The sequence below is a fragment of the Lissotriton vulgaris genome, chromosome 4_1 (genome assembly GCF_964263255.1).
Source record: "Lissotriton vulgaris chromosome 4_1, aLisVul1.2, whole genome shotgun sequence".
NCBI lineage: Eukaryota > Metazoa > Chordata > Amphibia > Caudata > Salamandridae > Lissotriton > Lissotriton vulgaris.
Window position 1 is genome coordinate 1458421083 of NC_141691.1, and position 26363 is coordinate 1458447445.

Consider the following 26363-nt stretch of genomic DNA (forward strand, 5'->3'; position numbering starts at 1 on the left):
CAGTTGTTTAGATTCTTTGTTTGGAGGTGTGATTGGGAATGAGCTACGGTTCAATCTGCTTGTACTACAAGACCCTCTGGGATGGGATGCTGGAAGAGGAAAGATGGATTGCTTGGAGCTGGTCTATTTCATCTCAGAATTTGTCTGTTAACTGGGGGGCAAGATCCTGGTTTTGCCCCAGTGACCATTAAAATGTTCAATGGCGGTTGAGGAACTGAAGCAGGCATCGGCTCGGAATCAGGCGGACCCCAGAAGATGGTTGAGATGCACTGCTGCTGTCAAGGACGGATCTGCTGTAGTAGTCTGACTGGAGGTCTCCTTGGATGCTTTGGACCCGGAAGTGCACCGGAGAGAGCTAAAAGGGTACCAAAGATACGTGACATGGCTTCTTTAAAGGCCTGAATCTGCTGCAGTGTCACCGACGGCCCCAGGAATTCAGGCTGGACTGGGATGAGCAGAGAAATAGGTTAAATGATGGAAGATCAGGACTGAGATTTTGAGGTACCCTGATGTCCACATAACCTCTCGACCCAAGTGATGGGAAGGAGGAGAGTCATGTATAAACATATTAAATAACTTCTTCGACTTACCCAATTACTTGGATTGACATGACATTTTCCGACAAAGGTGCGAGAACATGTTTGCCACTTTCACCAAGACCGGATCTTATGAGCTTTTCTTTAGTTCTAAGCGACAAACTTTTGTTTCGAGTTGTCTTCAGATTCATCCAAGCACAGCTTTTGCAGGATTCGGAGTCATGCGATGAGCCCAGACACCAGTGACAAACCTCGTGTGTGTCTATCACTGACATCTGTTTATGTCAATCCGTGCATGGTTTAAAACCTGTAGTTCTAGAGGAGACGTGTGGTTATTACACTGTTATATTTCAATAGAAAAACTTCTGTCACATGACAGAATCGAGGGAGAGAGCTCTGGATCCACATCGGAAGGTGCATTGATGAGCCAGGATGCCGTTTATTTGTGGCCCGACATAAGCCCCGGCTTGTGACAGAACTGCATTGGAACCATCAGATGCCACCTAGAGCTGTGAGAGGGAATTACTGAGAAAAATCTCAAAATGCAGTCTGGTACCGGGGGGATACACAAGATGAGAAATCTGTGGTAGAAAGTATCCATCATAAGAGGGACACACAACAAACTCACCAGGCTAGACACAGGCCTCAGCAACGGCATCCTCAGGAAGAAGAAAGTAAAGCCTTAAAAATACAAAGCAGGGCTCAAAAGATCTCATTCAAAGAACACCAGATCTGTTTTACTCAAAGTGTCACAGGGGTGCAACAAGTATGTCGACTTTCTTCAGCCCTGAGGAATTTCAACATTCCAGAAGTCGTCCCATGCGCTTGTGAAACCCTTTCTGTAATACAGAGTGTGCTGGTGAACATGTAGCTTCAACATGATCTTGAGGGGTCGTTTACACATTTGCATGATGGGGGTGTAGCACCTTGCAAATAAGGGAACACTTCGCTTCAGCCCCCGCGCTGGGCAACAGATACATGGTGGCAGAGGTAAAAGGAACAGTTAGGAGGGTGTACTGATTAAACACAAAAAAGAGGTGGTGCCCCCGAGGGCACCCCTTGAAAGGAGGGAAAATATATCTCATTCTAAAGCAGGCATGTACAGTCATTCACTTGTAGGGTGATCTAAGCCTTTCATCTTGCAGCCTATGATCCAGTCTTCAAAGTGAAAGGCGGACAGACTGCGTCAAACAGCCGGTCCGTTTTTCACTAATGCGCTGTCACCAGGAAAGGCGCACAATTCTGGCTGCATTGCGGGCTGCACATTAGCTGATATAGAGTGCACTAACATAGTCTGCATCTAGTTAAAGTGCTCCATGGCCACCGACAGGTGCTGTGTGCCAGATCCATAATAAGGACCAGATCTACCAATACCGGTATGCAGCATCAAGGACTGGAGCTCAGCAACCCATTAAGGCCAATCAGAAGGAACAAGTCAGGATATGGTATTGTATGCCAGACCCAATGGGCCTGATCTCTGACAGGGACTTCCACCAAAACCGCGGAACTGGCCCAAGGATATAAGAAACAAGACTAGAGGAAACATTGCTGTGAACACCAGAAGAAACCCTTCCCATAGCAATATGTGTACCTGAATAAGTGCTAGACTGATGTAAAAGGGCAAGAGAATCCCAGCAGAAAGATCACAAGCTATGCTGAGAAATCCCTAAAGGCAGAGCAGACCTCCTCCCGCCACAAGAAACATGCAAGGATCGTGCAGAAAGGCAATAAATAGCTGCAACCCTAATGATGAAGCCACAAACATCAGCAAGCATGAGCATAAACTTAAATCTTTCAATTGGAGAGACCAGCTTCATGAGGACGGAAAACACGCTCTCTCCTCTATCTCCTAGGGACCTACTCAGCCTCTTCACCAAAAATACAGAAGACATCAAAAGACAAGCTCAACATGCCCAGCTAAGCAGCCTGCGGAAAGCTTAAGGGATCTAAACCGGTATTATGTCACAGAGGAGCCCATGTATCTAGCCATTAAGTCCACTGTGTTGAGACCAAACCTAAAAAGCTTGAATGCAGCTCTAAACCCATCACAAACCACTAAAGCCATGTAAATAGAGCCATGATCAAAAAACAGCAGAACCACCATTTGTGCCACCTCCCAAAGAGCATTTGGACAGCAGGTCAACAGGCAAGCAGCATTACAAAAGCATAAAGTCATATTACCCGATGGGAAACTTTTCTTCCCCATTACACCCAACAGCTTCCATTCTACATCCACGAATAGAATGACGAGAAAGGTCGGCAGGTCTCATCAACCCTGTGTTCATAGGGGAACTGTCCTACAGTATAAGCAGGCTACAGATTTGAAGACAAAGAATAAGAGTGATAACACCACAAGCCCAGTCGCTGGAGTGAGTATGGCTATTTCCAGACAATGTTTTCTAAGAGCGCTTCGCTAATGGACAGAAAGGGTTTAGAAGTTTAAGGGTTAGCCTGGAGGATTTCAGTTAATGAGTTGATCTAACCTCTGCCATGGTCAGGGAAAATGTATAATTTTGCAGCCTCATTCAAGTTCTTGTGAACAGAGAAAATGTCATCCAAAGGGAGACCAGTGGTCCACTGAAGGTTAAACTCAAGCACTGACTACAAACCACTTGTGTCATTAAAAGCCCTAGAAAAACCTCCTTGTGTGCCTCTGAATCGGAAAAGGTGCAAAACATCTCCTTGAGGTCAGCTAGGACCACACCCGCCTCCCAGAAGCCATAACAGAGGAAGCCGGGGAAACGGAAAGAAATGAGTGGCCGGAGAATGTGCTACAGACCGTGAGGTGACAGCACCAACAGCAGTCTCAAGTCTTGATGATCCTAGGTTGAAAGAACAGTCGACATTCAAGAGACTGGGTGAGGGTGGTGTGCCAACACTGGTCACAGTGCCACCATTGGTTAAAGTGACGAAAATGAAGGCAAGACCTTAGGCGACAATGTAGAGTGCAGGTGTCGGCCAGGTAGCTAAAGCTGACCAGCGCCAAGGGGGAGGAACATATACCTGGGCTTGGTTGAAGCAGAATAAACCAAAGTAGTGGCCGCTAGTAGAGCAGCACGCAGTGGGCCTGGAAAATCCTTAGTACCTATAGTCACACCAGAAGGAGTTGATGGAGGCATGAGCCTTTTTAGCAGAGCCTGGGTGCATGCCACCACTTGAGCAGGGTCAACATCAGGTACTTGAAAAGCCAAGAGTGGATCTGGCAGCACCAGGAACAGCACCGGAACAGAGCTGAGCGCTGACTCAAAAATGTTGTCAAGACAGGAATCGAGGGGTGACCCCAACGCAAAGACCTGCCCCCATGTTGGGAACAACCAGATGGAGGAAAAAGGCTGGAGGGAGAGTGACTTAAACAAACAGGGTGAGTCTTTAAAGTTATCCCATGCGTGATCTAGGCCAGGATCGCAACTTTCACTGTCCAAACTGCCCTTCTCAGCCCAACTGAGGAACATCTGCCTCCCGCCAGAGGCAGAGAAAACAGACATGCACGCCAAAAGAATCCTGGATGGTGCAATCTCTAGATAAAGATACAGAGACAATGACCTACAAGGATGCTAGCAACGGGATCCACAACAATGCAACACTTAAAAATCCATACAAAACCTCAGAAAAGGGCACACTGGATGCACTTTGATTTAAATGGAAAAAATTACAGATGGCTTCTATATGATTCAACAACATCAATGAAAGGAAGATTCATAGTATTCTGTGAGAAACAAGACCATCTACCTGTGCAGGAGAGCTATTTTTTCTAGCTCCAATAAGGAGAAACATGCAAGCTGCAGTATCCATCAGAATAATCTGCTGCATATAAATCTAGATCATAAACCGAACACTAGCTCAACATGATACTATTATATTGTCACATTTCATGCCTAGAACAGATGATACGTTCAATTATCTCTCAGAGACCTGGACTCCAACCAGACCATGGTTTACTTTAAGCAATTTTCGGTCCCAGTAAAATTATTTGAACACATAGCACCAGCACCTCCTCTTGTACAGTATCATATGGTTTTCTGTGAAACACAGATGTTCTCTGCAACTATTAGACAGGAAATTTTGATTGGACATATCATTCATGATAAAAAGTTATCTAGGCTACTCGACCCAAGAGAAAGACACAGCAACATAAGTGCCTCAACACAGCTGAGTTTGCAGGGCACAATTCATAACCTCACAAATAAATGGATCATATTGTTTACTTTACCCAATAGTACAATCTGTATAATTTAGAACTGCACAAGGAACAAGGACTGGCAAAGCAAACAGTGCTGTTGTTTATATCCAAATGCTCCAATTAATTAAGAAATGTGTGTGTGTGTATGAGAGTGGGTGAATGCGAGGAGGATTAAATTAATGGATGGATGGATGAAAGGTCAAAAGTGAGCTTCTTTGGAAGAATGCTGACAAGGAGCACATGCACCATATTCTTCTCTGGGTTCTCTGCAGGCTAATGCAGAAAGGGAAATGTAAGTACAGTTGAGCAGGGCCCATGTACTTAAAGGTTGGGGCAAATGCTCAGCCAAACCTTACCTGGCCTTCACTGTTCCTTTTTCATTCTAAAACGTTACATTGATTTGCCTAAATTAAACTTCGATCACAAGATGTACTAAAAAGTACTATTATACCATAGTGTCCCATGAAAGATTGGCCCTTATGCCTATGCCCACCTTGTCCATGCCTTAAAACATCAATGACCATAAAATATGGCTAGTTAAATCGAGAACCTGAGACAGTTGAAAATTCTGGTTCCCAGCTTTTGCTACCTCATAATACGGTGACAAAACAAATGGCGCAAACAATGATTGATTGTTTGATAAACAGTAGTCAATTTGTGTTTTACAGAAATTTGCTCAAAATCAGTGCATACTTCCAAACTTGTTGAATAACCATAAACTAGGGGTGGCCACAACTTGTGGAGTTTCCCTCCTTGGAATTCCAAGTTCCACTACATAAAAACTCTAAGAAATTCAGCGGAGTTCTGACAACGAGCACAAAATATGCATTTGGTGCTACAATGTAGCGCCGGTAGAACGAGCACCACTGAAAATCAGCACACACTGCACCATGCATTGCGCAAGAGCATGCGGGCAATCAAGTTGATTTCAGCTAGAGTAGAAAATCAACGAGCAGCAGCAAATCTACTTGAACAGCAGCCCTCTGACTATGACTGCTTGAGTTACAAAATCACGCTAGTTACGCCAAATCTCACTCACACGCATCAGCTTGCCTTTTCCGGAGCCTTGCAGGAAAAACATTCCATCACGCGGTGATTGGTGGAATAACACAGAGTGACCAACATTCTGCCAATTTCACGGGCGGAACAAATCTTTCGGCCCTCCCGTAATCAAAACATGAGTCTCCACTAATTTTACATTATAATATTTGATCAAATTAAAGTTCAGTTCATCCTTATTAAAAAGGAGAATTGGGCTTCCCAATTCCTAGCAGCAAAGAAAACATAAGGCTGAAATAAACTGCCATCCAAGTGCATCATTCAGATGTTTAAAGTCGTTTTTGTGAATAATGGAATGCAGGTAAAATAATGCTGTAAAACAGGGTGCAAAAAATATATATTGTTACTCTCTAAAATACACACAGTTTATAGGTATACAAAGAGTACCACGAAGGAGTAGTTTCTTAGCTGTAACTCCAGTTCTGTAGTAGGGGTATCTCTGTGATAGTCTTAATCATGTGAATAGTCCCGCCCATGTGCGTGGACCCCGGAGCACTTCATTAGATATTTTCTCTTAAGTTGTCCTCTTCTGCAGTCCTGCATAGACACTTAAGAGATAATAAAAAAAGACAATAATGCAGCCTAAAAATAACTAGGCTACGCTGGCCATTAGTTCATCCTGAAGTGAAAAAGATAGCCAAGTGACAGTTAAATTTAACTATTTTACTGAGTTTCACACATAGAGAAACTCCCCTTCATAAAGGTCCTATTTTCATGATAGAGATGAAGGGTTGGACAGACAAGCCCCATAGGCTGCCATTATGTGTCAGTAAATGGATACCGTACCTTTAAGAATCCTTCCAGAGACCATCGGTATCCCATGATGCACTGCCAAATGCTAGTTACTTTTAGTTCTTTTTGAAGGCGTATAAAGCAAGGCCTGCTGAATTCTGGATATCACGGTTTCATCCAGCGGGGAGGAGGGCGGGTTGCTTATGACTATCACAGAGATACCCCTACTACAGGCCTGGAGTTACAGGTAAGAAACTACTCCTTCTGTAGTAGGGGATCTCTGTGTATAGTCATAATCATGTGAATAGAATAGCAAGCCCATCCCCAAACCACAAACCCAAGCGGTGGAAGAAACAAACAGACCCACTATTGTGCAAATAGATTCCTCAGTGAAGCCTGCTCAACCTGAGCATCTGCCCTGGCATCAGAGTCCAGGCAGTAGTGTTTAGTAAAGGTATGGACTGACTTCCAAGTGGCAGCCTTACAGATTTCTGCAATAGGGACGTTACGGAGTAAAACCGCTGTAGTAGCTTTTCCTCTGGTAGAGTGAGCCTTAGGCTTACTAACTAGAGTCTTGTTGGCTTTCTGATAACACTACTGAATACAGGATACGATTCACCTGGAGATGGATTGCTTGGAGGTAGCAAGACCATCCCTGACAAAGCCATAGTTAACAAACAATTGATCCGATCTATGAATCTCCTTAGTCTTATCTAAGTAGAACTTCAACACCCTTCTAACATCTAGAGAATGAAGGGATCTCTCAGCAGGAGAGGAAGGATGCTGAAAAAATGTGGGTAAAGAAATCGTTTGATTCGAATGAAACTCTGACACTACTTTTGGAAGGAATTTAGGGTGAGTTCTCATGACTACCTTACAAGAATGCAACACTGTGTAAGGCTCTTGACAACAGAAAGCCTGGATTTCACTCACCCTGCGAGCCGATGTTATGGCTACAAGAAAAGCTGCCTTCCAGGACAGATGCTGGAGAGAAGCCTTATGAATGGGTTCTAAAGGCCCTCGCATCAGTCTAGAAAGCACCACATTAAGCTCCCATGGAGGTGAAGTACGCCTAATGGGAGGGAACACTTTCTTCAAACCTTCCAGCAAATCTTTGATGCCTGGGAGTTGGAAAAAGGACGTTTGTGAAGGACATTTCCTATACGCAGTTAAAGCTGCGAGGTGAACTTAAATGGAATGAAAATTCAGGCCAGATTGAGCCAAATGCAGCAAATAAGGAAGAATGACATCCTCCTTGCAGGAGGTAGTATCTGCATTCTGAGAGGCACACCAAATGCAAAATCTCTTCCATTTATATGCGTAGGAAGTCTGTGTAGATGGTCTTTTCTTTTCTTTTAATATCTCCATACAGTTTTGAGGGAGATTTAAATGTCTATACTGTACTAGCTCAGGAGCCATGCTGCAGAATTCAACTACGAGAGGTTGGGGTGGACCATCTGCCCTCCGAACTTCGTGAGAAGGCCCGGTCGACATGGAAGCTGAAGGTGCAGCAGGAGGGACCGGTGTTGTAGATCGGTGAACCACCACTGACGTGGCCACTCCGGAGCAATGAGGATCATCTTGGCCTGTGATTGGGAAAGTTTGATCAACACTGTCGGGGTCAGGGGAATGGGTGGAAAAGCGTAGAGAAATCTGTTCGACCAGTTGATCCACAATGCATTCCCCAGCGTCCCTGGTTGGTAGAACCTGGAGGCGAAGTCACTGCATTTTCTGTTTTCCGCGGTGAACAGATCGACCTGCGGACTTCCCCATCTTTTGAATATTTCTTGCATCACATCGTCGTTTAAGACCCACTCGTGATTTTCAAGAACGAGTCTGCTTAGAGTGTCTCCCTGATCATTTTGCACACCCGGGAGGCAAGTCAATGTGATGGTCAAGTCCCTGGCCAGAAGCCAATGCCAGGTCGTCTGGGCCTCCCGAGACAGTGGGCAAGAGTGGGATCCCCCTGCTTGGTGAGATAGAACATTGTTGTTGTGTTGTCCATCTGTACAAGCAAGGAACTGGTGCGAAAGGAAGGCTGGAAAGCTTTCAGTGCCAAGTGAACAGCTCGAAGTTCCAGGAAGTTGATGTGATATGTGGACTCCTTCACAGACCACGTGCCCTGCATCTGTAGGTGATCCGAATGCGCACCCCAGCTGTGGAGAGACGCATCTGTCACAATGGTCTGCGTTGGTATCTCCTTGTGGAAAGGAGTCCCTCTGAGAAGATTGTGTGGAGAGCACCACCATCGTAGAGACCGGATTGCTTGCTGTGACAACATAATCATGTCCTCCCAATTCCCCGCTTTCTGGTTCCACTGATCCTCCAAACATTTCTGCAGAGGCCGCATTTGGAGGCGTGCATGAGAAGTGAGAAAAATGCACAAGGCCATGGAGCACAGGAGAGAGGACACGTTCCTCACCATTGGGAAGGGTATGGTCATGAGAGTCGGAGCCTTCCGAAGGGTTGATAAGCTTCTCTCCTCCGAAGGACACACGCTTGCCTTGCGAGTATCGATGGAGGCTCCCAGGAACTGCAGACACTGGACAGGAGTCGGGACAGACTTTGAGAGATTGATGTGAAGACCCAAGTGATTCAGCAGAACGGACATCCTGTTGAAATGCAGTTGTGCTTCCTGAAACGTGTCTGCCTTGATCAGCCAGTCGTCCAGGTATGGATAGACGAACACCTTACTCTTCCGGAGGTGAGCTGCTACTACTGCCATGCATTTTGAAAACGTCATGGGCGCGGACTTCAGACCGAAGGGAAGCACTGCATATTGGTAGTGATTGGTGCCTAACAGTAACCGTAGGACCTAGCGATATTTCCTTGCTATAGTCACATGAAAATATGCGTTTTGCAGCTCTGATGTGCATAGCCAGTCTCCCTGATGCAGCTGAGGGTAGATCTGGTGCGGGGTTAACATGAAGAACTTTTCTCTGCGGATCCATTTGTTCGCTTGCTGCAAGTCGAGAATAGGTCTGAATTTGTTCTTGTCCTTCTTGCGTACAAGAAAGAATCTTGAATATAGACCTTGTCCCCTCTGGGTAGGAGGAACCAGTTCTATTTCCCTTTTCCTTAGCAGGGTTTCGGCCGCCACTTGAAGCTCGCGCATCCGGCGTTGAGAGTGAACTGTTGGTATCGATGGAGGAGGGCTGGTGAAACGTTGACAGTATCCATTGCGAACAATATTCAGCACCCAACTGTCCTGAGTTATCTTTTTCCACTCTGCCAGATTATTTTTGAATGCTTCCCCCCACTGAGTGGGTAACAGAAGAAGGGGAAGAAACCCTTCAGGGCTTGAAACCTGCTGGTGCTTTGCTCCCTGGTGTCGACTGCTGGTTAGACCTTCCTCTCGACTGGTGTCTTTGAAACGGCTGAAATGACTGTTGGAACTGTTGCTGTTGTTGCTGTCCAGACTGACGGCCCTGCTCAAGCTGGAATCTCTTAGAGGAATAACACTGTTGGAAAGGGCGGAAATTCCTACGCTGCTCCTTAGGCTTTTCCAAGCCAACAGCTTTGAGGGTTTCCATCACAGCCTTCATGCGGGGTCAGAGTCTGGGGGACGGTATTTCTTCTGGAGTCTCGAAGGCGCAGATTTTACCGGGGAAGGCATAAGGAATAACTGCATCCTCCAATCCGGGTACCAATGGAAGCAAAGGACGAGAGGTTTGCCTCTGCTGCAGTGTCTCAAAAATCACCAATGTAGTGGGAGTAGGTACAGACAACGCTATGCCCAGTTTCGCCGCTCCCCTAACAAGAACCTCCTGGAAAGTGGCAATGTCATCAACAGGTGACCTTCTCAGAGGTGGCAAGTTTGATAATGTGGGCAAGTATCTCCCCTCACTAGTGAATGCCGTGTCCCTAGTATATTGAGAACGAGATCTCTCGTGACTATGACGGCGGTGAGACCTTGTAGAAGAACGGTGCCAGCTGCGAGAGGGATGTCTTGGCCGGGAGCATGATCTTGCCCTTCTAGGTTCTGTAGGGAGCACGGGCAAAGGAATCAAGGGCACCGGCAGAGATGGAGGAGGAACTGCAGGAGGCTAAGACGGAGGAGGCGGCGGAGGAGGAGGCGGCAGAGGAGTAAGAGTCCTGGGCAGCAGAGGAGTAGGAGTCCTGGGCCGCAGAGGAGTAGGAGTCCTGGGCCACAGAGGCGGTGACTGACTGGCAGCAGATTCCAGTGTCCTAGTTGGATAATAGGTCCTGGAAACCAAGGTAGATGCCACCCTTCTCCTTTGCGGGCTGGCCTTGAAGAGAAAGCACTGGATGTAGTTCCCCTCAACGGACAGCGCCGACGTTGTCGTGATCTAGAACTTGTTGTCGATGTTGAAAGACTGACCACAGAGGGCGACTGGTCTCTGGACGTCGAGCTATGATGATACCTCCTCAACGTCGACCATCTTCTTCTCGAACGCGAATGTCTCGTCGACCGTGATCAGCGGTGTCGCCTCGACGGCGAGTGCTGATGTCTTCTAGACCCAGATCGACGGCGATGGTGTGGCGACGTTGACCGGGATGTCCTCGAAGTCCGTCCCCTCGACGTTGATCTTCGACGTTGCTTCGACCCATAGCCCTGAGTCGACGGGGAGCATATCGTCGTAATACCTGGTCTCGATGTCGATGTTGTTGCCTTCGATGTCGGCCGGGACCAGCATCGTTTTTTAGCCTTCTTTCGACTGGGGAGCCCCCTAGAGGCCGTCGCATGGGTCTTGGAGGAGGACTGGCTCTCTCCTTGACCAGATGTCCCCCCTGCTGCCTGTTGTCGTCTCTGCTCCAGGTCTTGAAGCCGAATCTTCTCCCCGTCACGCAGGGTCCTCCTGGAGAAGGATTTACAAATGGCGCAGTATTCAGGAACATGTGAAGTACGTAGACACAGAATGCAAACTCTGTGGGCGTCCGACTTGGCCTTCTTCCTGCCACATTCAGGGCACGTGTCGAACAAAGATGGCATTTTGACAAGAAAAATGTGGGCTAACTGCCCAAAAAAACCAGCAAAAGGAAGGTAATGCCAAAGACGTCGAGTAAAACACTCAAACTAACTTTAGAAAGTTAAATTATTGAAAAATATACCACTCAAGGTAGAGCTCAATGCTCCAGGGTCCTGCTAGCAGGAGCCGGAAAAAAGAACTGAAACTAACTATACTTTGGCTGTGCATCATGGGATACCGAGGGTCTCTGGAAGGATTTTTAAAGGCACGGTACACATTTACAGACACATAATGGCAGCCTATGGGGCTTGTCTGTTCAACCCATCATCTCTATCATGAAAAAAGTATCTTTGTGTAGGGAAGTTTCTCTATGTGTGAAACTCAGTAAAATAGTTCAATTTAACTGTTACCTGGCTATCTTTTTCACTTCAGGATGAAGTAATGGCCAACATATTAATTAAGCTCCATGTACAAAATGTATATTAAAGAATGATTAAAAACAAAGAAGAAGCTAAGCACTGGAATGAATTAATACATTCATGAATTAACTACTCTAACATTGTCGTGAAATTATTTAAACCTTTATGATTTAAATGTGGAGTGCCTTAAGGGGGATGCAACCAAGATCCTTGGAAGCACTAATGAGGATTCAGTAACGGCCAGCATAGCCTTGTTTTTAGGCTGCATTATTGTATTTCTATTATCTCTTTCTATGCAGGACTGCAGAAGAGGACAACTTAAGAGAACACATCTAATGAAGTGCCCCGGGGTCCACGCACATGGACAGGACTGTTCACATGATTATGACTATACACAGAGTTCATTAGTAGCACTAGAAGTGATAGCCCGGGTCTGCGAGGAAAATTCCCATCAGCCCACCCATATGGTGGAATATCGTCATGTGGGAGATGTCACCAATCCCAATCTCAAGCAATGCACCTAGTCATGGTGCAGAGATGGACTACCATGGTGTAGATTCAAACCACTGGGCTTCACTGGTGATGCTAATGGGGTGCAGTGCAAAAAACAAAAGTGAAGAACGTGAATATAAAATTAACTCCAAGGGCCTAAATTAATTTTAATCAGTAAGGCACCTGGGTCAAGATTAAAATATATTGCCTAAATAGTTTGAAATAATAACTATATATGGGCAAAGTGGGTGAAGGTCGACATGTTTCAGCTATTATGACTGCTGGTCTTAGCTTTCTTCAGGACCATTAAAGAAACTTGCGACTGCAAAAGAAAATAGTGATGTACGCTGATGTACAAAGGATAGATCCTACCAGTTCCTCTGAGCCCAGATGAATACTGTAGGGAATCCAGAATTTTATGTATCTCCTAAGGAAGAGATATAAGCGTAAATCAGAAACCATATAGTGCACAACAGGTTACAAGAGAACAAGCACAAGATGCTAAGCACACATAACAGGGCGAAGGAGAAAGTCTCTCCCCGCTAATTCATACAACTATGTTGAAAACAGTGTATAAAAATCACCAACATGTAAATATATGGTAACTTACCCAGCATTATGTGGGAGTACGCCTCACCTCACCCGGAACCAACTCGGGAAAAAGGGAGGCCCCGCTCTAGTTAAGGAGGGAAATGGACAGGAAAGTGCCTTTGAAAATTAGCGAAGGGACTACAAGCCAAATGAGCTACCATTTCCAAGATAAGTCTTAACAATACCTAGCTTAAAAGCAGAAAAAGACTCAACCACATGTAAGAAAAATGACTAAGGGACTATGCAATGATTATTTCAGAAAAAGGTGGGGAGCTGTGTTCAGCGCTATAAAGTCATTACAGTAGGCTCTGGCGCTGTCAATCCCCAAGTATAGGGCAAGTGTTGTAAGATGTATGGTCAATTAGGCCATTCTAGCGCTCTCCTACTGGGACTGCAGTAACTAGCCCTGTGAATATCACAAAAAATGGGAGACCCTACCTGTCCGTCGGTACCTCGATGCCAGCGTCCGAGAAGGAACGGAGGTACCGACGTGTAGGGCGCATGCGTATTTATACACTAACCAATTAGCCAACTATTTCCAGCTGTTCCCATTCACAGGCGCGTCCGCCTTATTGCCGGATGACAGCGCTGAAGGGCGCATGCTCAAAGCAGCCTATAGTGCGACGCGTGAGTACTGAAGTAACAGCACGCATGCGCACCGCATAGTGACCGCAACGCGCATGCGCGGGCTTCGGACCATGTGTGTCTAGCCGCGCATGCGCCGGATTGAACCGCGCATGCGCCGAAATAGAGACACGTCCGCTATCGAGTGAACGCAAAAGCGGAGCTCTGTATTATAAAGCAGATAGCCCTCTCTAACGCACAGTGAATCACAACGGATCTGTAGGGATAAGTTCTTTTTCTAACCCCTACTAAATAAGTTTAAAGGGCAAGTGTTATTACTAACTGAAAAGCAGATAGCCCTCTCTAGCGCATAGTGAATCACAACGGATCTATAGTGATATGTACTGTTCTAACCCCTATTAAATATGTTTAAAGGGCAAGTGTTGTTACTAACTGAAAGTCTAAACACTAGAGCCATTTTACAATAAATAGTAACTTATGTGGACCACTATTAGAAAGCGCTCAGTCACCATATATGGTCAAGGATGAAATTATAATGACCTAAAAAATGATGACAGGGTTAATCAGAGTGGAAGGCAGATGACGCAATCTGTGGACTGGTTGGATTACAGCGATGTCCACGGTATGTCATCATTCAAACCTTGTATATGACTTTTCAAAAGAAAAATCCATTTCTGCTCCTTTTTGAAAAGAAATTTTGCCACATCACTGATGTGAGACGGAATGAATGGCCGTTCTATAATGACCCATTTCATTTCTTCAGCATTGTGTCCACGCTCCAGAAAGTGGTTGGTTAGTTTGGTAGACTGTTTGCGACACCTAATGGTGCTTTTATGCTCCCCTATTCTTAATTTGATCTTACGGGTGGTGTAGCCAACGTATCTAAGGGAACAAGGACACGTTATCATGTAAATAGCGTTGTCAGTGTTGCAATTGGTGTGTTTCTTGAGCACCCATGACCTCCCGGTCCCTATGTCAACTGTAGTAGTTCTCTCAGTCTGGGGGCAGACACTACATGACCCACAGGGGTAGTGGCCAGAAACCGGAGGAAGGTTCCATAGGGTTGTCGAGCCGTCAGTCTTGGTAGGTCTAGGTCTTGTATGAACAAGAGTGTCTCGAAGGCTCGGTGCCCTTTTGAACGAGAACAGTGGAAATGGAAGGTTAGCTCCAGTGCTGTTAAGAATCGTCCAGTGTTTGCGTACCATTTTCTGGACAGAGTTGGACAATGTACTGAACGTGCTTACAAATGTTAGGCGTTCCATGGGTGGTTTAGGTGGGCGTTTTTCAATCAGTGCCTCGCGGTTGTTGTTCGAGGCACGTTTCCATGCTTTCTTCACCAGATGTTTGGGATAATAGCGTTCCTCTAGATGAGTGGCTAGTGTGGTTGCATGCTTGTTGAAAAGTTGTAAGGATGAACAATTCCTCCTGACCCGGAGGAACTGTCCCACTGGGAGATTCTCCCTCAGGGAGCGTGGGTGATGACTGTCGAATGACAAGAGTGAATTTCTTGCCATCGGTTTGGTAAACAACTCGCTGCGGAGACCTCCATCCTCGGGAAAGATGGATAGATCAAGGAAGGGGAGTCTTACATGGCTAAACTCTAGCGTAAACTTGAGATGAGGATTACATCCATTGAGCCAAGTGTGGAAGGCCTGTACTTCAGGGACAGAACCTCGCCACACTACCAGGACGTCATCTATATACCTCTTCCATAGCACCAGGTGTTTAGAAAAAGGGTTGCTATGGTTGAGGATCTGGGTTTGTTCCATTTGGTGTACATAAAGATTTGCCAAACTTGGGGCAAAGACGCTCCCCATGGAGGTCCCGGAGATCTGTAGAAACAGCTGGTCTTCAAATTTGAAATAGTTTTGCCTCATTGCCAATTCTGCAAGAGAAAGGATAAAGTTAACCGGAGTTATGCTGTCCAGATCTTCCAATGACAAAAGGCCTCTGACTGTATCCAAGGTGTCTTGTTGTGGAATACAGGTGTAGAGAGATTCTACATCAAAACTGACCATGAGGTCAGTCTCCACGTTGTATTCAATAGTTGGTAATAGTCTGAGGACATCGGCTGTGTCCTCCAGATACGTGGGCATTTTCTTAACAAGAGGTCTAAGAAAGTGGTCTACAAAAGTGGAGAGTGGTTCCAAAATGGAACCAATCCCTGAGATGATCGGACGGCCTGGCGGAGGTCTCGTGGCCTTGTGGATTTTGGGGAGACAGTAGAAACCAGGAATAGTGGGGTTTCTCTTTTACAAGGAATCTGGCCTCATGAGGTGTAATCCAACCCTCTGTTGTACCTTCGTCCACCAAAGTTTTAATTTCAGTGAGTAAACTCTGGGTGGGGTCTGAGGTGAGACGACGGTAGAATTTGTCGTTGTCTAGCTGTCTAAGGCATTCTTGACGGTACTGTTCCAGATCCATGACAACAGTGGCTCCCCCCTTGTCCGCCGGTTTTATGATGATGGACGGATCAAGTGAGAGATTTTTTACCGCCTGCTGCTCAAGTTTAGAGAAATTATGGAACGTACTCCGTTCGGTAGTTTGCAGCTGCGAAACATCGTGTCTAACCGCCTGTTCAAAGGTAGTGACGGGGGAAGGGACTTGATGACTCAAGGGAGTAAATGTGGAAGGAGGACGTAGTCCTGTGTTCCTACTAGTATCGTCACCCGATTGGGAGTCATCAATCTTATCCATAAAGAAAAAGTGAAGGCGCACTTTACGGAAAAATTTCTCAAGTTCTGTTCTTAAGAGAAAAGGGTCTCCATCATTAGTTGGCACAAAGCCCAGACCTCTCTCCAAGACTGACTGCTCGACTGGAGTAAGAGTACGAGAGCTGAGATTTACAACTAGACTCCCGCTGCCTCCGAGCTGTTGTTCTCTTGAGCTGCTCTCCTGCTCCGAGTGTTGGGGAATGTCTGTTCGGCTTCCCAGTGGACAGTTTGTGGTCCTTTTCTTTTGCCCCTGTTCTGACCTCGGCCACGCCCTAAAAAAGGCTGGTTTGGAAAAAACTGGGGAAAAGGAGTGTATGGATTCATGGGTGGCGGATGTGGCTGAAAGCCCCATGGGCCAGGTGGCCACCAAGGGCCCGGATGTTGGTAGTTGCCTGGGTGTTGATTATACATCGCACCTCTCTGCCGACCTCCCCTCTTGAAAGGCCGTTGTTGGAACCCAGATCCTCTATGGGTAGTTCCAGACGTGCTGGGTGCCTCTGAATCACTAGAGTAGGTATCCGACCCAGAGGATGAGTAGTTGGATCCATACTGTTTGCCTCTGCTGTTAAAGTTAGGGGCTACATAATTGTCACTAGTGTATGGATAGATTTTTTCCATAGAGAAGCGATCCAGGTCTTTTTTGAACTTATCCATCTTGCTCATTAGGATATTGTCTTTATACTCTTTGTTTGTTTTGTTAGTTTCTTCTAGCCGTTTCTTAAACAATGTACTACATGTAGTTTTAATCTGACCTTCAAGCACCTGAATTTCTATAAGGATTGCATCCGCTGCTTTTTTAGCTGTACTAATTATTAATATCAACCAGTCCCGCGTGCAGCGCCACGCAATAAGGGACCAGTCTCGTAAAAAGGCTTTGTCGGTCAAGAAAAGGCGTGGTGAAGAAAGCATGGAAACGTGCCTCGAACAACAACCGCGAGGCACTGATTGAAAAACGCCCACCTAAACCACCCATGGAACGCCTAACATTTGTAAGCACGTTCAGTACATTGTCCAACTCTGTCCAGAAAATGGTACGCAAACACTGGACGATTCTTAACAGCACTGGAGCTAACCTTCCATTTCCACTGTTCTCGTTCAAAAGGGCACCGAGCCTTCGAGACACTCTTGTTCATACAAGACCTAGACCTACCAAGACTGACGGCTCGACAACCCTATGGAACCTTCCTCCGGTTTCTGGCCACTACCCCTGTGGGTCATGTAGTGTCTGCCCCCAGACTGAGAGAACTACTACAGTTGACATAGGGACCGGGAGGTCATGGGTGCTCAAGAAACACACCAATTGCAACACTGACAACGCTATTTACATGATAACGTGTCCTTGTTCCCTTAGATACGTTGGCTACACCACCCGTAAGATCAAATTAAGAATAGGGGAGCATAAAAGCACCATTAGGTGTCGCAAACAGTCTACCAAACTAACCAACCACTTTCTGGAGCGTGGACACAATGCTGAAGAAATGAAATGGGTCATTATAGAACGGCCATTCATTCCGTCTCACATCAGTGATGTGGCAAAATTTCTTTTCAAAAAGGAGCAGAAATGGATTTTTCTTTTGAAAAGTCATATACAAGGTTTGAATGATGACATACCGTGGACATCGCTGTAATCCAACCAGTCCACAGATTGCGTCATCTGCCTTCCACTCTGATTAACCCTGTCATCATTTTTTAGGTCATTATAATTTCATCCTTGACCATATATGGTGACTGAGCGCTTTCTAATAGTGGTCCACATAAGTTACTATTTATTGTAAAATGGCTCTAGTGTTTAGACTTTCAGTTAGTAACAACACTTGCCCTTTAAACATATTTAATAGGGGTTAGAACAGTACATATCACTATAGATCCGTTGTGATTCACTATGCGCTAGAGAGGGCTATCTGCTTTTCAGTTAGTAATAACACTTGCCCTTTAAACTTATTTAGTAGGGGTTAGAAAAAGAACTTATCCCTACAGATCCGTTGTGATTCACTGTGCGTTAGAGAGGGCTATCTGCTTTATAATACAGAGCTCCGCTTTTGCGTTCACTCGATAGCGGACGTGTCTCTATTTCGGCGCATGCGCGGTTCAATCCGGCGCATGCGCGGCTAGACACACATGGTCCGAAGCCCGCGCATGCGCGTTGCGGTCACTATGCGGTGCGCATGCGTGCTGTTACTTCAGTACTCACGCGTCGCACTATAGGCTGCTTTGAGCATGCGCCCTTCAGCGCTGTCATCCGGCAATAAGGCGGACGCGCCTGTGAATGGGAACAGCTGGAAATAGTTGGCTAATTGGTTAGTGTATAAATACGCATGCGCCCTACACGTCGGTACCTCCGTTCCTTCTCGGACGCTGGCATCGAGGTACCGACGGACAGGTAGGGTCTCCCATTTTTTGTGATATTCACAGGGCTAGTTACTGCAGTCCCAGTAGGAGAGCGCTAGAATGGCCTAATTGACCATACATCTTACAACACTTGCCCTATACTTGGGGATTGACAGCGCCAGAGCCTACTGTAATGACTTTATAGCGCTGAACACAGCTCCCCACCTTTTTCTGAAATAATCATTGCATAGTCCCTTAGTCATTTTTCTTACATGTGGTTGAGTCTTTTTCTGCTTTTAAGCTAGGTATTGTTAAGACTTATCTTGGAAATGGTAGCTCATTTGGCTTGTAGTCCCTTCGCTAATTTTCAAAGGCACTTTCCTGTCCATTTCCCTCCTTAACTAGAGCGGGGCCTCCCTTTTTCCCGAGTTGGTTCCGGGTGAGGTGAGGCGTACTCCCACATAATGCTGGGTAAGTTACCATATATTTACATGTTGGTGATTTTTATACACTGTTTTCAACATAGTTGTATGAATTAGCGGGGAGAGACTTTCTCCTTCGCCCTGTTATGTGTGCTTAGCATCTTGTGCTTGTTCTCTTGTAACCTGTTGTGCACTATATGGTTTCTGATTTACGCTTATATCTCTTCCTTAGGAGATACATAAAATTCTGGATTCCCTACAGTATTCATCTGGGCTCAGAGGAACTGGTAGGATCTATCCTTTGTACATCAGCGTACATCACTATTTTCTTTTGCAGTCGCAAGTTTCTTTAATGGTCCTGAAGAAAGCTAAGACCAGCAGTCATAATAGCTGAAACATGTCGACCTTCACCCACTTTGCCCATATATAGTTATTATTTCAAACTATTTAGGCAATATATTTTAATCTTGACCCAGGTGCCTTACTGATTAAAATTAATTTAGGCCCTTGGAGTTAATTTTATATTCACGTTCTTCACTTTTGTTTTTTGCACTGCACCCCATTAGCATCACCAGTGAAGCCCAGTGGTTTGAATCTACACCATGGTAGTCCATCTCTGCACCATGACTAGGTGCATTGCTTGAGATTGGGATTGGTGACATCTCCCACATGACGATATTCCACCATATGGGTGGGCTGATGGGAATTTTCCTCGCAGACCCGGGCTATCACTTCTAGTGCTACTAATGGTCTTGGGGCATTAGCTCAGTTGCGGCATACTTACAGGTTCCTGACCAGGCCATTCTTTGTTTTTTGACAGTTTTTCTAAGGGCACGAGTGGTTCTTGGTCATTAAATATAGCCCTACACTGACCCTCCTCAAACTTATTTTCTGTATACACAGAGTTCCCCTACTTACTTACCTTTGGTAACGCATTATCTGGTAGAGACTATCTAGCAGCAGATTCCTTACCTTTGAATTTTCCAGCCGTCAGGCTGGATCCCAAAACTTTTGCTGAGCAATACCCCTTGCGCACGCTGTCGGGTAGCTCCATTTGGCTCTGCAGGACGTTGTCACCGCTTGTCGCGTCTGTTATGACGTTGCGGTACCTATATAGGCGCCACCCAGGCAGTCAAGAGTACTTTTACTTTTTCCATGCCTGAAGCACAGAGCCACGAAGTAACTGACGTAGGGCCCTGAAAAGGGGATTTACCCTAGCCCTACAACATTAGCCCACAAAGCGGGGAGGCATGTGTGGGTCTGTAAGGAATTAGCAGTTACATAGAGTTTCTACCAGCTACCGAAGGTAAGTAACTTGTTCATCAGATATAGACTTATAGCTGCAGATTCCTTACTTTTAAATTGGATACCATCCCGGTGGTGGGTGCGGACCAATACCTCAAACTAGGAAGTCCTGTAGGACCGAACAGGCAAAATGCATGTCCCTGCAGACCTGACTGTCCAGGCAGTAGTGCTAGGCAAAAGTGTGGAAAGATGCCCACGTTAATGCCCAACAGATATCTTGTACTGGGACACCACAGGCCAAGGTCGTAGTCGCAGCCTTTCCTCGGGTGGAATGGGCCCTTAGACCCTCAGGAGGTGCTCATTAGCCAGGGCACAGCAGATTTGAATGCGGAAAACGACCCAGCAAGGGATGGTCCTTTTCTGAACTGTCCTTCCCTTCCCTTCCCTTCTTAGCCTCCCCGTACCACCAAGCGTTGATCGTCCACCCAGATCTCTTTTGTGCGGTCAAGGTAGAACAACAACGCTCTTATTGAGTCCAGGCAGTGTAGACGCTCCTCTTCCTCAGAGGGATGTGGTGGAGCAAAGAAGGTGGACAGTGTGATGGATTGACCCAGATGGAAAGGGGTCACAATCTTTGGCAAGAAAGAAGCACCACTTTATCCAGAAAGGACATCAGGTAGGGAGGCGTGCAAGATAACACCTGCTACTCAGTCACCGTCCCGGCAGATGTAATCGCTACTAAGAAGGCGGTCTTGATGGCAAGTACCCAGAGTGGACAGTTGTGTAACGGCTGGAAGGGAGCACATATAAGATAGGTGAGGACCAAATTAAGGTCCCACTGTGGCATAACAAAGGGCGTGGGGTGGAAACAAATGAGCCAGCACTTTTAGAAACCTATCTAAAATTGGAGACCTAAAGAGAGGGGGCTGGTCTGGCAGTCGCAAAAAAGCAGACAGAGCAGAAAGATAACCCCTGAGAGTTCCCAAAGCAGAGCCTTGTTGGGCAAGGTTTAGATTGAATAAAAGGACAGTAGAAAGAGAAGTAGAGAGAGTGTCAATAGACCTTTCTGTAAAGTACAATACATATTTCTACCAACAGTAGGCGTATACCGTCTCAGTGGATGGCCGCCTGGCTGCCAAAATAACATTACATACTTCGGAAGGAAGATCAAAGGCAATCAACTGCCACCGCTCAATCTCAATGCATGGAGGTTGCAGAGTTGACAGGTTCGGGCGGAGGACCCTCCCCTGTTAATGTGACAGAAGATCCTCCCGAAGGGGCAGCCTGATCGAAGCATCAATGCTCATCTTCAGAAGCTCTGGATTCGCAACTCTCCTTGCCCAGTCCGGAGCCACAAGGATGACTTGGGCCCGGTCGCTCCTGATCTTCTTCAGAACCCTGGGCATTAGTGATATGGGCAGAAAGGTGGACAGTAGGCCTGAGCTCCATTCGTGACAAAAGGTGTCATAGAGCGATAGCTGCCATGGTAACTCCAGCGCGTTGCGCATTCTCTTTGGAGGCAAACACATTTAACCAAAGTTCTCCCCGCTGCTGAAAGAGACCGTGCGCCACCTCGGACTAGAGATGCCATTCGTGATCCGCTAGGCATTGACGGCTGAGTTTGCCCAGCCTGGAGTACAGAGAACCTGCCAGGTGTTGCCCTGCTGTTCCAGTCATGTCCAGAGACGCAGGGCCTCTCGACAAAGGGTCCACAACCCCATCCCGCCCTACTTGTTGCAGTACCATTATCGCGATAGTGTTGTCTGTGAACACCTGCAATAAGTTCCACTTGACAGAGAGAAGCAATGCTATCAATGCCAACCGAATCGCCTGGAGATCCAACAAATTGATGTGGAGCCTCAATTTCGCTGAATGTCAGTGTCCTCTAATCTCCACTCTTCCAGATGGCCAGCCCATCCCAGAAGTGACACATCTGTCACGACAGATCTGGTTGGGGAAGAGAGAGGGGTTCTGCAGATGACCCAATTGCGGTTTATTGACCACCACTGCAGATCTTTTGCAATACCCTCCGAGATCTGAACCACGTCGGTGAGTTTTCAGTGATGCTGTGCCCACTGGAACTTCAAGTCTCACTGCAGAGCCCGCATGAGCCATCTGGCATGCTTTACCAACAGGATGCAGGAGGCCAAGGGCCAACAGCCTCAGGGTCCATTTCGCTGAAATCCAGTATAGAGGCTGAAACATCGGAATCATATCCTGGACTCGCTGCTCGGGAGGATAGGCCGGCAACTGCACTATGTCCAAAACAGCTCCGGTGAAAGGGAGCTTCTGACAAGGGGTCAGGCGTGACTTCAGCACGTTTAAAGAGAACTCCAGCTAATTCAGGAGGTCTGACGGTGGAAGACGACAGCCGTGGGAGACGACAGCTGTGGGCGAGGACATCTTCAAAAGCCAGTCGTCGGGGTAGGGCAAGACTGACACCTCTAACCTGCGCAGATGAGCTGCAACCACCGTCATCACCTAGGTGAATACCCGAGGGAAGCAATTAAGTTCAGAGGGGAGCACGGTAAACTGAAACTGTTCATGGTCTACCTTGAATAACAAGTAACGTCTGTGGCCCGGCAGGATGGAGATATGAAAATAGGCATCCTGCAGGTCCAACGCTACGATCCAGTCTTCTTGGTCTAGGGCAGACAAGACCTGAGCTAGAGTGAGCAAATTGAATTTCTCCTTCTTGAGGAAGAGATTGACGATCCGAAGATCTAAAATGGGCCACAACCCTTTGTTTTTCTTTGGAATCAGAAAGTTGTTGGAATAACCACCACTGCCTACTTCCGAAACCGGGATCCTTTCTAGAGCACCCTTGGCCAAGAGGGCTGTAATTTCCTCCTGGAGCAATTTTAAATGATCCGTCAGCCGTTCCTGATTTGGCAGAATGGGAGGAGGAAAAGAAAGGAAAGGCAGAGAATCTGCAAGACCCACATGTCCGATGTTATGGACCTCCAGTGAGGGAGACTATGATGGATTCTTCCTCCATCTGGAGTGGTGTGATCTTGCAAAGTCAGACTAGGAGTGCTTGGAGGTTGCGCCTACCAAGGGCAGGTTGGCCGACGACTTATGGCTTCAATTCCTAGGCCGGATTGAACCACGTCCTTAACTGCCTGAGAAAGCACAGCCCGGGCCTCCTCCAGGCCTTGTGCAGCACTTGCGCAACCGTCTCCCAAAGGGAATGGGAGAAACGGCCAAATAAGCATGAGGTATTCACAGACCGCAACACCAGCATGGAAGAAGAAAATATTTTTCACACCAAATAAATTCAGCCTCTTGGATTCCCTATCCGGAGGGGTGTAAGGGAACGCTCCCTGTGATGTAGAGGCCTGCACCACCAAACTTTCTGGGGTGAGGTGTTAGCTGAGGAACTTTGGGTCACCCGGAGCTGGGCGTTGGCGGCGTGCGATTGTCCTATTCACAGAAGCCCCTGTGCTAGGCTCGGACCATGTACCTAAAAGGACATCTGTAAGTGCTACATGAAAGGGCAAAAAGAGTTCTGAGGTGGAAGCCCCAGGCTGAAGCACTTCAGTCAGGAGATTAGTCTTCAGAGGGCAACTCCAGTCCAAGGACCTCAGCAGCCCTCTTCACCACCATGGCATAAGATGTGTCCTCCTCCGTAGCCGCAGTTTGCGGAGAAAGCATGCCAGTATCTGGAGAAGTATCCAGTCCACTGGCCTCCCCAAGTTCCCCATATCAGTCCAACTGCTCAGCAGAGTCGTCCTGGTGTTCCAAAGGGTCCATAGACCCCTACCATTCCTCCCTCGAACTTAACAAATACATAAAGTGTTTAGGCGACAACATAGAACCCCTGGATTCAATTGGCGCAGGAATCGGCATCCGATGACTTTGTTCTCACTCTGTGTCGTCGGCGATTAGGATGGGGCTGGTACCGACGATAGGCATGGGCAGCACCGACTTCGGATCCACGCTGGCGGGAGGTCGCAGTGGCACGACTGGTGTCGACCCAGATCCATGATCAGATCTTTGAGGTCCCACGGCGCAGGTGACGACTGTGTTGAATCCGATGGAACCCCTTCTGACCCTGAGGAGTTCGAGGGCTCACCAGAGGGGTCGGCCCGCTCACAAACGTGGCGCATGGACTCGTACAATTCTTTGAATTGAGCAGAGTCGCTCTGGCTCCAGAAGGAGAGGGAGGCGCAAAGTCGACCTTGAGTCTATGTCTAGAGCATCGGTGCTCCTTATCTTCTTCGTCGATAGACGACATTCGAGGAGAAGATGAAGTCCGTTTGGACTTCTTTTTGTGCCTCTTCCCCGAGTGTTCCGATGACCTGGAGTGGGACTAAGAAGACTTTAGGCTCCGGGAGTGGTCCCTCCACCTCCTCCTCTTCGATCTGGACCGGGATCTCCAGAGAGTCTCGGACGATGGTAACTGCTGGGGGCAAGGAACTTCAATGCCTGCTCCTGAAAGGTCTTCTGAGCCACAGTCCGAGCATGAATTCGGATTGTGGTCGTACTCGAGACACCAGAGGCAGACGAGGTGGGGATCGGTAGCAGACATCATGCGGTGACAGGCCCCACACGCCTTTAACCCTGTCTTCCTCAAAGACATCCTCGCATACAATAGAAAATGTTTTGAATTTGACAAAAAGTAGAAAAAAGGCCTGTCAAAAAGTGACAGAGGGGTAGGTCTTCCCGGATCTGCGCTTAACTGGTGGTGAAAGAAAAGAACTGACATCTGCACGCCTGGTTGGCGCCTATATAGTTACAGCAGCGTCAAGGGGAATTTCTCAGCAAATGTTTCCAGATCCAGCTGGACACCTGGGAAATTCAAAGGTAAGGAATCTGCAGCTAGAAGTCTCTATCAGATATGAGAAATGGTCAATGTGTTATGTGGTGGGGAAAATATGTTGTCAATTTTTATACACAACTAGAGTAATGAAGCAGTGCTGTCTCAAGAAAAGCTTACCCATTCGTTTGTACAAAGTAATGTGAGAAAAAAGAGATGACAATTGTTTCTAAAATCTAACTGGGCAATACAAAGAGAAAAATGCAAATATAACTGACATTTGGCACCACAGCCCCACTTCAACCAGAAAAGCTTATTGCATGCACTTTGGTGCGCTGTATAGTATACACAACAAAGTTAATCACATCTAGGAACCCAAGATAAATGTTACGGATAGTGGGTCCTGAAGAAATTAGAACATGGTCACTCATCCACCAATATGTACCTTTGGAAAAGAATCCTTCTCGTTGCTTATGGGCTCCCTTGGTTCACCGTTATGCTGGCGACTGAAGTCCTTTGGCTGGAATTTCCAAAGAAGTGACAAATCAGTCAACAGGAGTGAAACCTTCAACGGGTTTCTGAAGGCCACTTCAACAGTTATTGGTTCTGTGAAAGATGTGATAGTTAAAAGCGTTATATTTTTCATATGATAAAATTACTCTACTGAAATGATTATCAGGTATTAATCCAATCAAGTGACCATTCTGCCAAACTAAAATTCTGATTTAGTTAAATAAATGAAACCAAACTGTGCAGTGGTCTTATAATTTCTGGAAATCCACAACATTTCTGTGCTTGGGTTACATGCTGGGAGTCAAAAGATGTTACACAACGTCTGATCACTTCTCTGGAGCCTAGGGTACTCTGGGGCAAACTTTGAATGTATTAATTACATATCAGCAACCCCAGTTTTTCCAGCACTGGTGCCTCTCATGGATGCACATGCTTGATTAATTCCCTGTTGCCACTTCAAGGATAGCAATGCACAGTGATAAAATGGCCATAGGTCGAATAATTGTGCTTATTTAGTAGGGGGGTATGGAGCTCTGTACTTTCTCTACCAGTCAATATTGCGAAAACTTCATAGCACAAGTGTGAAAGGTTTTCAAAAAGGACTGCACCTCCAACTGGGGGGGCCGCATGTGAATCTATGGAGGAGACCAGCACCTGAGAACTGGTGTTGCAGGTAACTAACTAATTTCTTCTCCAGCACTGGATCTTTCATAGAATCAAGTTTGCATATGAATAGCAAACTATATCATAAACCATTAATAAGCAGGAAGAAATGCGTTACTTACCTGTAACTGCAGTTATCCAGTGTTAGTGTCTTTCATAGATTCAAATGCCTGAATCATTCCCCGTCGTCGAGA

At 46.6% G+C, this 26363-nt stretch overlaps 1 protein-coding gene across 3 annotated transcripts in view; it reads right to left on the reverse strand.

Annotated features, from left to right (window-relative positions):
• Positions 1-26363, reverse strand: part of TRAPPC8 (trafficking protein particle complex subunit 8) — a 1294567-nt gene that overhangs the window by 461895 nt on the left and 806309 nt on the right. For all 3 annotated transcript variants that reach the window (XM_086965686.1, XM_086965689.1, XM_086965688.1), the window contains one exon: positions 25439-25599. In XM_086965686.1, the coding sequence (XP_086821812.1) occupies positions 25439-25599 (161 nt within the window). The remainder of the gene's footprint in view (positions 1-25438; positions 25600-26363) is intronic.